The 14,808-nt window shown below is 43.8% G+C and overlaps 1 protein-coding gene across 1 annotated transcript in view; it reads right to left on the bottom strand.

Moving 5' to 3' along the window:
- serpinh2 (serine (or cysteine) peptidase inhibitor, clade H, member 2) overlaps positions 1-14,808 on the bottom strand; it is a gene marked incomplete at both ends in the record, with an annotated part of 153,035 nt that overhangs the window by 64,199 nt on the left and 74,028 nt on the right. Inside the window, one exon of the mRNA XM_080741499.1 lies at positions 13,499-13,715. Within this exon, the coding sequence (XP_080597625.1) occupies positions 13,499-13,715 (217 nt within the window). The remainder of the gene's footprint in view (positions 1-13,498; positions 13,716-14,808) is intronic.

Genomic DNA, 14,808 nt, shown 5'->3' with positions numbered 1-14,808 from the left:
GTTTGCATCTTTGACAGCTAATACACCAGATGTTGTTGTGGTTGATGAAGAGTCCAGGGAAGTGTCTGTATTGGAGATGGCCTGCACCTTTGACCCTAGCCTAGAGGAAGCTTTCATGACCAAGGTCATTAAATACCAACCTCTCCTAAATACGATCTCAGAGCTGGGGTACAGGTGCAGACTATTTGTTTTCATATTTGGCAGCCTAGGACATACCCACAGGCTGGTTGTTAGAGGGTTTCAACAACTTGGAGTGCCTAAAAAAGAGGCAAAAAGGCTGGCAAAGTATTGTTCCGTCTCCGCTATAATCGGCAGCCGCCACATATGGCGGAGACGCTGTTACTTATACCCGTAGAGTACCAAGTGCCTTGCTATTGTATCATGAAGACATAATGCCATGATTTTGTAAATGTTACTCTACTGCACCTATACTATGTGTGTCCTTGTATGCATCTCCTTTGTGTGGACATAAATAAATGGTTAAAATGTGTGTGTGTGTGTGTGTGTGTGTGTGTGTGTGTGTGTGTGTGTGTGTGTGTGTGTGTGTGTGTGTCTGTGTGTGTGTGTGTGTGTGTGTGTGTGTGTGTGTGTGTGTGTGTGTGTGTGTGTGTGTATGTGCTGTCAGTGTGAGTGCAGTGCAATAAATGGAAATGTTGTTCTGCACCCAAAGTGAAAAGTTGCAATACCTTCATTATTGCAATCCCTGCAGTAACAGCTGTCAACCATAACTGTTTTAACACAAAAAACATTATAAATAATACTGAGAATACTAATAAACCATCAAAGTACAATACATAAAACCAGGATACATAAAAACATTCAAAGTTTCAAATGTAAAAAAAAAAAAGAAAAAAAAAAGATCTCATCGAGATTTGGCAGGCCCCCTGTAATAGCTCTGAGGACCCCCCCAGGGGTCCCGGACCCCCCGTGGAAGACCTCTGTTATTTGCTACTAGTCATTTTTTATTTCAGAGCATATTTCAGATCTAATTTAACATTGTTCTGGTGCAGGAGCAGAGCGATTACTGAAATAGGCTCAGGGGTCTGTCTGGGGGGTCCCAGGTGAGGAAAGACCCCAACCAAAAGTCAGAAAGGTTATTCTGGCTGCTTTAAAAGTGTAATAAATGAACTCAGGATGTTTTAAAACCTACAAAACAACTCTAATATTATGAAAATTCGATATTAACTGGCTGGCGTACTGTAAAACATATCCGAAAAGGCGGCCATCTTTAAAACTGGCGGACATTTTGAAAATTAAGTGTCTAATGTGATTTTTCTAAAGAATGACCCAAGAGGTACACTCTGTAAAATTGTGGTGCTTCTTTCCAGAACTGAAGTATTGTTCTCCTTAACAGCCCCGCTAAGAATCCATCGTCTTGTGACATCATCATTTTCCAAAAAAAGAATTAATCAATATTTTTGAAAAAAATATTTAGATTTTTATTATCGCGAGAACAATGGCTTCCACTTTAAAATTGCAAATTTTCAGGAATAGAAAGCCTGCCCACAGCCCTCTTCTGAGAAAAAAAAAGAAAAAAAAATATGTTTTTGAGTGAGGACCAATGAACATAGGTTGAAAAGTGGTGGAGTGCCCCTTTAAGTAAAGAATGTGAGTACTTTTTCCACCACTGGTAACATGTGGGGGAGATGACAGCAGTCAGAGCGAGCTCCCGGTCTCCCTGCGTGTTTCATTGTTTGTATGTGTCCAAAAAACGCCATGATGAGGTGATACCTGGCAGGAGCACAGCATACACCTGGCCGGTATTCAAGGCAGGCGACGCGTGGTGAATTTGGGGCGTTGCGAGGCTGCGTGGGCCGCGGTTGTCTAGACAAGCGCGGCGTGCTTCTTGGCCGAGCACTGCGTTATCTCCCAGCCCTTGGCCAGGGCGCTGCAAGAGGAGGAGGTCCGGCCGTACAGCACTTGAAAACCCCAACCCATTAATATCCAATCCCTCCGACAATAAACAATGAGACAATCGCAATCCCGGAGAAAAAGAAACCCGATCGCGTTCCCCGGCCCGCACGCCAGAACATCGGGAATACATACCAAGAAAAGAGAGGGAGAGAGAGAGGGCGATCAATGAGGCCGACCGCGCCACTCTCCTCCCTCCCTTGTCAACTTTTGATTACAAGTGGTCGTGGTGTTTCAGAAGCCATTATTAGAGGTTAAACACGTGGTAGATTCGTTGTTTCCCCTCGCGCGTATGTTTTTCTCCGCTGTTATTTTATTGTATCCCCCCCCCCCCTTTTTTTAATGGGAGATCCTAATTTTCTCCGTTCCACTGTTTGTTTGTCTAAAAAAACAGGCACAGAGCCAGAATTAATTAACAAGTATGGACTGGAGCTCCCAAGGTATGCCTCCCTCTCTCCCTCCTTCTCTCTCTCTCCCTCTCTTCCCCTCTCCCTCACCCCTTCTCTCTTGTCATCCTATCCTCCATCCAGGGACGTGCAGAGAATGTTAGAGAGGCAGGAGCTGACATTTCTAAAAGGGCCTTTTGGTGAAAATATTGAAAATAGCAGACCTCCAAGCTCACAACATAAGATGATGCATTCAAGTTCAGGAGAGTTTGGACAAGGCAATTTTCTTGAATGCTGCCTTCAGGTATGGCATGGAAAGGGGGCATTTTCATTTCTTTCACCATAGCATTTATGGTCTGGAGAGGGCTTTTTTTTTACAGACGGATAAAAGGGCAGGGGCTCAAACCCCCTTTGATGTCTATGTGTGCACGTGCCTGCCTCCATCTCTTTCTCTCCCCCCTCTCGCTCCACCATCTCTCCCTCTCCCTCAGTGGTCCAACCCTGCTTTCTTCACTTCGCTCACGCTGCTTTCACGCCGGTCTCCGTTGCTTTGTCCGCCAAACCCACCCAGAAGTCTTCTGTCTCATCACATTTCCTCCCGCTCAACAACAGACCCCTCTCTCTCCCAGGGACGTGCAGAGAATGTTAGAGAGGCAGGGGCTGACATTTCTAAAAGGGCCTTTTGGTGAAGATATTGAAAATAGCAGAATGCGGCTATTGTCGGTGCTTGATACCACACTAAACTAAGCATAAACAAGTCAATACCAGAGATGTGGCGTAACGGCATGGATTTGGAGAGAGCAATTCTTTCAACGTGAGATGCTGCATTCAAGTTCAGGAGAGTTTGGACAAGGCAATTCTCTTGAACGCTGCCTTCAGGCATAGCATGGAAACGGGCATTCGCATTTCTTTCACCATAATGAAAACTGCATTCATGGTCTGGAGAGGGAACTTTTTACAGACAGATAAAAGGGCAGGGGCTCAAGCCCCCCTTTGATGTCTAGGTGTGCACGTGCCTGCTCTCTCCATTCCGTTTCCTTAACATTTACTCCCCGCTACACTGATTTCCTGTCCACTAATTGTCCCCCCCCCCCCCCTCCCTCTCTCTGAGTCACGCATGGAGCCAAGGGAGTGGGGGTGGGCTAGTGGGGGAGGGCGACAGCAAAGCGCTCCCCCCTCCCACCCCTGGTTTCTCTTCAATAATTAACTAGAAAGGAGCAAGAGGGAAGCAAACAAACAAACAAACAAACAAAGAGACATTAGAGGAAGCAGATGCCTTTTCCACGCCAAAAGAATTCCCCGCCATTGTCGTTCTCCGAGAAGCGTTGCATCATCGCGCGGCGCTTATTGCCTCAGGACCCCGCCGGAATCAAAGGCAAACTCCAAAGCCCGCACGAAGAAAAAGTTACCGCGACGACAGGCACACACGATCGACTACATTTAAATTATGAATCAAAACTAAAGGAATTCAATTTGCGGTAATCTAATTTGAAGAGCCCCAACCTGCCGTGTAATCTAATTTGTATATTTTCCCCCCGCAAAAATTAATGAACGGACCAACGAGGGTTCAACAGAAAAACTCATTTTCATAATGAAGTCAAAACATCAAACAAAGAAAATTGATTAAATTGCTTATCAATGTTCATGCGAATGTTATTTTTCCGAGAGCCGGTCTGTCTGTCTGCACTGTCTGTGTGTCTGTCTGGTGGCCACCTGTTCTCTCCTCCAAAAAGCCTGATTCATACTCCGTCGTACGACTGGTTTCACGCGCCAAACATAGACGGATCTACAATGCTAGATGAGAGGAAGACAACACCTGGAGAGAGAGAGATAGAGGGGGAGATAGGAACTAGGGATGAGACGATACGCGATATTATCGTTTATCGTGATAAAAAACGATAATCGTATTGTGGAGATTTCATTTATCGTGATATCGTCCTCCGTCATGCACTGGGATCAATTCACCTTTTATTTGATGGATGTATTAACTTTTTCCCTGCCAGATGTTGTTATTTATTATTGGGTTTTGTGCCAGCAAAAGCACCTTAACCTTTGCAATGTTATAGACAAAGATGTTTTTTTTTTTTCATTATTATTTTTTAACTTTCTCCTTAAAGAGGTGTACCGTGGCTCTACCAGCAGTAGAGGGCAGCCTCATGCAAGAATTAATGTGAAAATGGTCTCAGTGGCTCCTGTTTGTCAAGGCAGCTCAGTCGCTACAGAGCAATAGATCCAGAGGAAATCACATGGAAGTGTTTTGTTACTCCATTGATGCTAACGTCCAGTGGGTTTTTGAGAGTACTATTACGGGAGCTGTTTCAACGGTACACACCAGCGCGACCCCTCATCAGTTTACAGACATCAAACCAAGGTACAAAAGAACGAGCCAAAGAACGTACAATTGGCATTGCGCTGCTGTCAAAAATGGGGCGAACGGGAACGTTCAAAGCAGTATAAGAGTTAAAGGACAACTTTAGTTTTTTACAACAAGGGTTCATATTTTAGATTGTAATTAAAGAAAATAAAAGATGAGTGTTAAAATGATTTCATTTACTTCTTTCTATTGTTTTAGAGATTCTTATTTCAGTGGTTGGGGGCATGCGTACAAGTGGCTAAATATGTCATTTTACACAGAATAAGCCCATTCCCAAGATACAACGCAACCTTTCATGGTTGGATGTGACTTATGGGGGCTAGAAGTGTTACTGTAAATAGCAATAAAGTAAAAAAAAAAAAAAAATGTTTTTTTTTTCTTTTTTCTTTCTTTCTCCCCACCACCAGGGGAGCTGCAGCTCCCTCAGCACCCCACTTCCAGCGCCCCTGGGAACAGATAATCGTGTGAACAGCAGGGCTGCAGGGAGAGTGAGACGGGGGGAAGAGGAGATGGCAGCCGACAAGACAGATGACGATGCAAAGGACCTGGCGGCCGAAAACAAAGAGACTGCGAAAGTGTGGCGGAACAGGAGGATGCGGTTTGGTGCATTGTGTCTTTTTTTATGTCCCCCACAAAAAAAAAACTAGAACAAACCCAAGCCTTCCTCCACACACCTGCAGGCTTACACGCACAGCTGGCTGCAGGTTAGAGAGAAGAGAAACACACAGCGCGAGTTGATTTGGCCCCTCACACAACAAATTAGTTTGGGGGTTCTTCTGGGGCTCTTTGAACCCGTTCTGCCCCTGTATGCCGTTTTTGGAGGTTGTCTAAAGCAGTGGTTCTCGACCTTTGGGTCGGGACCCCCATTGGGGTCCCCAGATTATTTTGGGGGGTCCCCAGATGATTAACTTAATGTGCAACATTGTTTTCTCACTCAACAGTAAGCAAACCAACATAACGTTTAAGCGTATAGACTATAGAGGGTATCTGTCAAAATTGACAATTTAAGGACTTTCTAATACCTCTAAAATGACTAATTAAACATTGGCCAAATTGTCAAATATTAGAGGCAGAAATTGTGAAAATAGCCGATCTACATGCTCACAACGCCTCGCAATGCGAGGCGTTGTGAGCATGTAGATCTGCTATTTTTACAATAGAAGCGTGTTATACAAAATGTAATGACTCAACTCTTAGTGCTTGTCAGGGTAGGGGTCCCCAGTTAAAATACTTATTCCATGTCAGGGACCCCCACGTTAATATGTATTTGGCAGTGGACTCCCATCTGAAAATATGTTGTGCCAGGGATCCAAGATTTGTGTTCTTAATTTTCAAGATATTCAACATTTTTCACGTTTTGTTCAACATGTTTTTGAAAATAGCAGATCTACAAGCTCACAATAATGTCCCATCTGCTATTTTCAAAAAGCCAAAGTATTTAGGGTTAAAAAGGCTAAATTGACTTTCGATGCTACTGTCTACTCTGTGGAACCCATGGAAATCCCTTACAGTTTACAGTTTACAGTTTAGGCATTTAGCAGACGCTTTTAATCCAAAGCGACTTACAATAAGCAGATACATCATCACAATAATAAACAAGATAATAGGTCAGTACATTAACAGCAATATAACAATGTAAATGGATATCTATCTAGAGAAAAACACAATATAATCAAGTTCTAAAGAAACCTAAAAAACAAATGTTAACTAGCTTCATGTATGGTCATTGATTTTACTGTAGTGCTAAGGGTTTAGGTGGACCCCTGAGGGTCCCCGGACCCCAGTATGAGAACCACTGCCGTAAAGCTTCTCTACTGGTTCTTCATCTTAGTTTAGGCACCTCTAATGCCTCTATATTGTATAGCACCATTCAACAAAGGTGATACAGTATATCACCTTTTCCCTCGACAAAGGATACAGCTCTGTTGTAAATTAATTATGATAAAAGAAACCACATCAGCAGATCATTCAATCCAACCACCCCCCAGTTGGGGTGTTAGCAGTGTTCCAACAGGGGGCGCCATGCCACAATGACAGCTCAGGGCCGTTCAAAGTGAACACAGTGAAGCCTGCAGCAAAAAGGCGAGTGTCTCCGTGCCACTGCGGCCCCCCGTTCACAAAGGAGCAGATCAGAGCCCTGCTCTGCGGCAGACTTGGAGCGCTCCGAGCACAGATGTTGGGCACGCCGCCGCGGGGAAGGGAGTCTGGACACTTGTTACTCAATTATTTAAGATGACACATCACCCCCCAACGGAAGATGAATAAGCTCTCAGTGATAGACCCCAGAATCATCCTTTATCTGCTGTGTCCACCAGCTGGGGTCCAACGGGTGGCCCACGTGCACGCGCGCCCCCCACGTGCGTGTGGCATGTGCGCGCGAGGCACACAGGTGGGCAACGCTGGCAACGCGGCGGCTTTGATGGACGAGCTGGCGAGTGCACAGTCGGAGCTTTGTGTGAGCACTGACACAGACCCATGGGCACGCACACATGCTAATATTAATCACAATTAACAGTCAAACCCAGGAAATTAGCTCGTTGCTGGACCCAGCCCCTCCAATAGAGTGCTCTCTGCCCGTTACACACACACTGCGGCATTCCAAGGGGCTGAAACGTTGATGGGTTTCAACACCATTCAATTGTTCAGGCCTGGCTGCCGTGTGATGTGATGTGACGCCGCTTACTGTCCAGCCAAATACTCATGCCATCGTTGGCTGCACACATAGCTACATGATCAGGGGTGTTGCACCAAATTCTGAGCCTTGGGTACAAGGATTCACTCACATTTTGTGCTTTAACTAAAAATCGTGAAGTCTTTCAATATTTCAAATCCTAGGTTCTTTGAAAAATCTATGTTTCTATGTCAGTGGTGCTGAAACTTTTTCATGTGAAGATGATACGTATTTGGCCACAGACCCGATCTCAACATATTTAGTTCCAGGGACCCCCCAGAAGCTAAATTTGAGTTACAAATGTTCGCTTCAAAAGTACATATATTCAAAGATTGGCACACATTTTCATGACTTTTCAAAAATAGCAGATCTACAAGATCGCAGCGTGGCACTTGGTGCCTCGCTGTGAGCTTGTATATCTGCTATTTTTCAATAGCTAAAGTATAAAACAATTAAGGCCCCTCCACCTTGGGTAAGTCCCACTCCCCCCCCCCTTGTGACGCCCCTGTACATGATACATGCAACCGGTTGGCTGGCGGAGTATTTGAGTGACCCGTTTCTGTTAGAAAATGGAACATTTTGTGTATTTATGTAGCGCATTCACACACCGAAAGTGAAGGCAACCATGTAAGGCAACCAATCTGCTCATCGTGAACAGTAAGGGCCAGGGGGTACAATTAAAGTGTCTTGCTCAAGGACAATTTTACCTTGCAGCCAGGGGGAGCCGGGAATCTAACCAGGAACTTTTTGATCCCCGAAGATTCCCGCTGTGAGCTTGCTAATCTGCACACAAACTCAATCAAGTATAAATCAAGTAACATGTTTTCATTCAATTATAATTAATTCCCATAAGCTATAAAAAAAATGACAGCATTTCCAGGCTCTTGAGACAACACTTCAAAGACAGTACAGTATGAGAGCTATTACTGGGACTGGGCAAACACACTTTATAGTCTAGTCTGGGAATTCTGTGATATCAGACATAACTGAAATGTGATACAGTCATGGAATAGACACTACTCACATGTCTGAGGGCAGATGTTTAACTGGGATATTAATATTACCCATAACCATCCTTGGGCAAGGGAGATAGCAGGTACATTTTCTGAGGCTGGACTTGATATTTAGAAATAAATTATATTCTAATGTTCAATCAAATCAACCCTGAAGAAGGCAGACTGACTGCCGAAACATTATTTTTAATCTCTCTTATGTGCTAATAAATAATTGCTTCGGAAGTTGTGAGTGTGCATGGATTTTCTCCTTCTATTTTTTTAAGACTTCATTTTCATTAACTATGACTATGTCCAAACTCAGAGGCTATATGCACATGAACCATATGTTAGTTTTAATTTAACAAGGGGTCAAGGGTCATTGTGTGCACAGCTGAGGTCTGGTACTCTATGGGTGCGTTCGGAAACCCGCACCGAGTGTGTGCTCGGTGTAGTGAGTTCAGTGGGCGTGACGTTGGAGAGTGCGTTCAGTGTGGCTTATTTACGAACGACCAGTTTTAACAGGGAGCTGTGTGCTTTTTCACTCTGAACTCTGAAGGCAAACTTTCTGAAAAGCAGCAGTTGCTAAGTATGCTAACGTAACATTGACATTGAAAGGAGATGTAATTCATAGCATTGGCATACCTGCTGTTAGTTTACACGTTAATGTGTGTGAAACTATCAAGGCCAAACGACCAATTAAGCTGCAAATGCTGCATTTTGCGGTAATTTCCTCCATTCTTCACAGCTGAGAAGCGTTCGAGACATGGCTATGAAAACCAACCAATCAGAACACCGAACCACCGCACCACACTGCCTAACCCCATCTTCTGAGTAGGGTTGGTGAGTGCGTGCACTCAACACACCAGTGCGCCGCGCACTGGATTTCCGAACGACAACGCACCAAGTGCACCGAATAAACGAACGACAACATGGCACACCAGTGCGTTGAGTGCGCATTTCCGAACGCGCCCTATATGTGGCGATAGAAAGAGGTACATTCAATGCCATCAGTGAAGAAGATTTTAAAGACTTTTCCAAAGATTTAAAAAATAGGCAATCTACAAGTGGAGCCTAATAGGCTATTTTTTAACAGTCAAAGTATAAAATAGGGCTTAAGTGTTTAAATTAAAATGAAATCGACTTCTTTTTAACCAAGGTATTGGTACTAAAAGACAATGTGATATTTGATTTAGTCAACATCACCCCCTACTTACTTCAAGACATAAACCACTTATGCCCTATATACTGTACTTCATAGGCAAATAGCAAAGACATCGAAACTACAAGCTCACAATGTGTTGCATCGTGACATTTTGTGAGCTCGTAGGACTGCTATTTTTCGCCTTAATAAAATAAGTAAGTCAGGTTGAAAGTGGTTCAAAGTACGAGGTATTTCAGAAACAGTTCTTAGTTTTTTGCCATAGCTGGTCTCCAGGGGTGTTGCACCAAATTCTGGGCCCTGGGTACAAGGATTCACTGTGGGGCCCCTGTGCTTTAACAATTGAAAAATGGCAGATATACAAGCTCACAGCGCGGCACCGAGTGCCGCGCTGCGAGCTTGTAGATCTGCTATTTTTTTTAAAATCGTGAACATCTTTGAATATTTCAAATCCTTCTAAGGTTAGGGTTAGGTCGGTGCCGCGCTGTGAGCTTGTATATCTGCTATTTTTGAATAGCTAAAGTATACAATAATTAAGGCCTCATCCACCTTGTGCCCTAGTAACTCAGTCCCACTACCCCCCACCAGGGGCGTCACTAGCAATTCTGGGCCCCTAGGCCAGAAATCTGTATGGGCCCCCCCATGCAAGCGGAGAACCGGCCAACCGGGAACACTTTGTTACTGTTTGAATGACATGTCTCACAATGATACGGTAGCCGTGATCGCCTCAGCAATCATGTTCACCTTATTTGTCAAAGTGTAACACCATTTACCATTTTTGTCTACTTTTAGTTTTACTCTTGTAGCCTAAGCAGGATATAAACAAACATGTAGTGTCTGGTGTAACAATTTGACAATGCTAGCTTTTGAAACAAAGTCCAGGAATTTTAACTTGATCTAACCATGATCACTACACATAATCATCCATTACATGCACACTCAGATACAGCTACTGTATTATTAATACAGTATAATCCACAACAGTCCCATGAAATAAAAAGTGCAGACCACCATCATCACCAGCAAGTGAATGAGACACCAGAACTCTGACTTGAGCCCAGCCTCCCATGCAAGCCAATATAAAACAGTATAACAATAAAACACTACATTGTATTTTTAGTAGCAGCTTAAATATGTGCAGGTGTTGTGCAGAATATACAATCACTAATCAATAGCAGCAGTGCTCAAGCAAATGCACATGAGGAGTGAAGCATATAGGCTATACATAGGAAGTAGAATAGGAGAAAAAATAAGCAGTATAGGACTATTCAGATTGGGTGAAGTATGAACATGATTAGCCTACATGCAAAAATGAGTCTGCATGCAATCAGAACTTTGGCTAGTTAGCTAAACTATGGAAAACAAGGGTTGGATATAATGATCTGAGAATACATCTACTGTATAACAGGCTAGATCATATAAGGCTATATGAGAATGGCATAACAGGACATTCTTGTGTGTACTGTGTCTGTGTGTATGCACATACATTGTTTTAACAGCAAAGTCAGTCAGTGTGTTTAATCTACAGCAAGATCCTGTGAACATTTTGGGAGTTCACAAAACAATAATAGCCTACTGTGACTGACTGAAACAAAAATATTGTGATGCCTAGATTGTTATTTTTGTATGACATAATCATATGACTACTAGATAGATGATGGGATATTATACAATTATTGTTATTACTAGGGACATCCAGCAGTTTGTCTTGTTTCTCCTGCAGAGTTTCTAGTGTCTCCATCTATCTCTCTGGAAGAGGTTGCACATGAACTCTACAGCGGCCGCACTGAGGCGCTCAAACACAAACACTCTGACATTAATCCTCACACTACTTGACACTATTACCATACTTTAGATAACTAGTCATTGTTGCAACAAACCAAACCATTTTTCACTTTGATTTGGGAACCTACATACATTCATAACATGATGCGATTGTGATCAACTGATCATGTTACTAGTTTGGGAGTGCTTCCTTCCAGAACTTAGCAAACAGGTGTTTCGTTCGAAACACTTGCGTTTGTGCTTAAAACGTTATCCATGCTTATTGCTTAATGGTGTTGGATAAAGAAGGAAGAAGGAAGAGGGGAGAAGATTTTCTGTTGCATGCTTACCCACAGACATCAGCTGCTTCCTTGAGTGCTCTCCTCTCAGTTTACAGTAATGAAACATGCTGCTCTATGTCACATTACGTCTTTTTTTCTCTCTCTCCCTGTCTCTGTTCAATGCTTGTTGTGTGTGGAAGAAGCCGGGGGAGGGTGGAGCGAACAGAACCTGAAAGTTGATCTTATGTTTGCAGTCTTTTTTTTCTTTCTTTTTTCTCCCTCTCCCTGTCTCTGTTCAATGCATGCTGTTGTGTGCTGAAGAAGCTGCTTTACAGTCAGGACCGGGGGAGGGTGGGGCGAACAGAACATGAGAGTTGATCTTATGTTTGCAGGGCCAATGAAAAGACTTTTCCATTTACTTCAGATGATCATAATTATCCTGTAGAGCAGGGGTCCTCAAATACAAATCTTGAAGGTCCACAAATATTTTTTTGAAACAGGTCCGGGTCCGGGGAAAAATAAATTATATATATATATATATATATATATATATATATATATATATATATAAGCCTATATATATATATATATATATATATATCCCTTTCATACATTATTTTACATTGGCTAATGTTTTTTTAGTAGTTTGTTGATGCAGTAATGGTCTTTTTCTGTTTCTTTCTTTATTAAAAGGGTGTTAAGTCCTTAATTATGACTTTACTTTCATCTGGCCTGGGGACTCCTCCAAAATCATTTGGGGTCCTCTTTGACCCACAAGTTGACTCACTTGACTAAAGACAAGAGTAACAACCCGTTGAAGGGAGAACAGAATGTAATAAATCAAGGTGGAGCAGAGATATTTATTTTACGAAAATTATTTGTTTGCGCTAGTGTTTGTTTCTTTTAGCAAACTGGGATAATCTTCGAATGATTTATGCTTGTGTCGCAACGTGAATATCGATCCTGAAAACAAGGTGTCGCGCGTCGGAGACGATGCGTGGAGAGAGCCTCCCCACTCCATGCTTTGCTGCATGGCTCGCTGGCTGCATATCCATGGAGAAAGAGAGAGGCAGCCAGCTGTGGCTGCAGTGTGGCACCTCGCGAAAACTCTCTGCAGAGAAGATTATAATCCTCATCCTGCAAACGTATTCACGTTGATGTTGTGCTTGTGCGCGAATGAAACCCACTGATTTATAACTAGTTTACAGCCTGCAGCTAATCGCTGCTGCTGCGTGCTGCCCGCTTCGAAAACTTCCGCACTCCGCAGTGAAATGAACAGAGGCGGTGGTAACAGCTTATCAGCGCGTCATTGTCATAGAGATGACAACCCATAATAGTTTATGCCCCGGCATCAGCCAATCAGCGTGCCGTTCTCTCTCTCTCTCGCACACAGACTTCAGAGCGCATGCAATGAAATGAATGAATACAAGGAGAAGTGGAAACAAAACGTGGATTTTTTTTTTTTTTTTTTTATATAATTCGTCCTGGGTCCGGTCGGCGGTGCCTCGCGGTCCGGACGTGGACCGCGGTCCGCCTATTGAGGACCCCTGCTGTAGAGCACACCTAAGTTTCACAACCATAACATGATGCAAGCGGACGCACAAACCGCAAAGCTACTATAGGTCTCAAAACAACGTGAAAGCAGGAGAAACCATTTTAGCTTTGTAAGGGGTGAGTATATAATATAGGGACCCTCAATTATTTAAATTGTATCGCTCATTGGTTTTATTCCAGCAGTAATTTTAAGTTTTTAGACACAAATGATAAACATCATAATAATAATTATTATTGGGGGAAAAAGAGTTTTAATCCAGACTTTTCGAGGGCCTCTGGCACCTTGGGCCCCCTTACCTCAGTCTAACTTTCCTACCCCTAGCTACGCCACTGCCCCCCACTACCCCCCCTTGTGACGCCCCTGCTGGTCTCATGTATGTCATGCTCACTAGTTTCTCTTCACCTTTAAAGCGCAGGGCATTGGCCAGTATGAGGGCCCCCACCTTGGCCTGGATCTTGGCCCCTAGGGGGACCCCCTCCAGCCCACCGAGGCCAGCCTGGGCCCAGGCATGGAGCTGCTTCAGGTCAGCCTGGGCGTCTCCCTTCCGCAGGGGCTGGTGCTGCACGCCGAACCTGGCCTGGATGTCCTTGGCGAAGGCCAGGTCCACGGGCGGGGCTTCCTTTGAGTAGGGATGGGACCATTATGAAAATGTCATGTCACGATTATTGTGACCCAAAGAAATTACGATTTATGATATTATCGCGATAATCAAAATAACCCCCAAATCCATTATCCTGGGGCGGAAAACATTTTGAGGAGCGACGCGTTGTGAGCTTGTAGATCGGCTATTTTTTTGGCAAAGAGATTTGGTAGAGCGAAAGAAATATGTTATTTCCAGGTTGGTTATACCAATTATAGAGGGTTTAAGTGGTACCGGATATGCAGATCGGCAAATAAAAGGTGAATTGATCACAGTGCATGACGGAGGATAATTTCACGATAAATGTAAATCTCCACGATAATTTACAATTTAGCAGACGCTCTTAACTCATTCAGAGCCCCAGACATTAACGGATTATAATGTCCAAAGTGCCTCCTTCAGGTCCCATTCACTTGCGTTGTCTTATTTTGAAGGCCAGAAGTCCACCGCGCAATCACTTCCGGTCTGACGTCATCGGATCGTGCGCCGGAACCGATCCGTGTCCACGTGGAGTTGTGTAATGGCCGACCGGGAGCTTTTATAACTGTGTAACATAAGCGAGCATCTGCCTCCATCCTAGCTTCTAAAGTGTAGTTTTGAGATAATGGACATTAAAGATGAGATCCCCCGTCCACCTCAATGTTATGGATGGGACTATTTTGTGCTCGTGGAGCCGTGATGATGCGAAATCAGCGACGGATTTCGTCTCCGGACCGCCGGCGATTCTTCTCGGTAATGTACTCGCCGTTACAATAATCTATTAATTTTCCGAGATATCCCGTGAATGGCACTACAGATACTCGAGTACATTTCGCGAGACATCTCGCGAATGGCACTAGATGAGTTAATCCAGAGCGACTTACAATAAGCAAGGTAATACAACAACATCAATACAACATCAATACATCAAATGCATAGAAATATCAATTTAGACATAACTAAAGTAGGTAGACCGAGCCATGGACGGATTAACCCCCGCGAGGGCCCCTGGCCGATACATTTTTCAGGAACCCTCCACCATAACCCCCCCCCCCCCCCCTCCCTCCCGATGAGCACTACCCAGCTCGGATTT

This window comes from Nannobrachium achirus, assembly GCF_963921795.1.
Source record: "Nannobrachium achirus genome assembly, chromosome: 14".
NCBI lineage: Eukaryota > Metazoa > Chordata > Actinopteri > Myctophiformes > Myctophidae > Nannobrachium > Nannobrachium achirus.
This window is presented reverse-complemented; position numbering and strand designations above follow the sequence as displayed.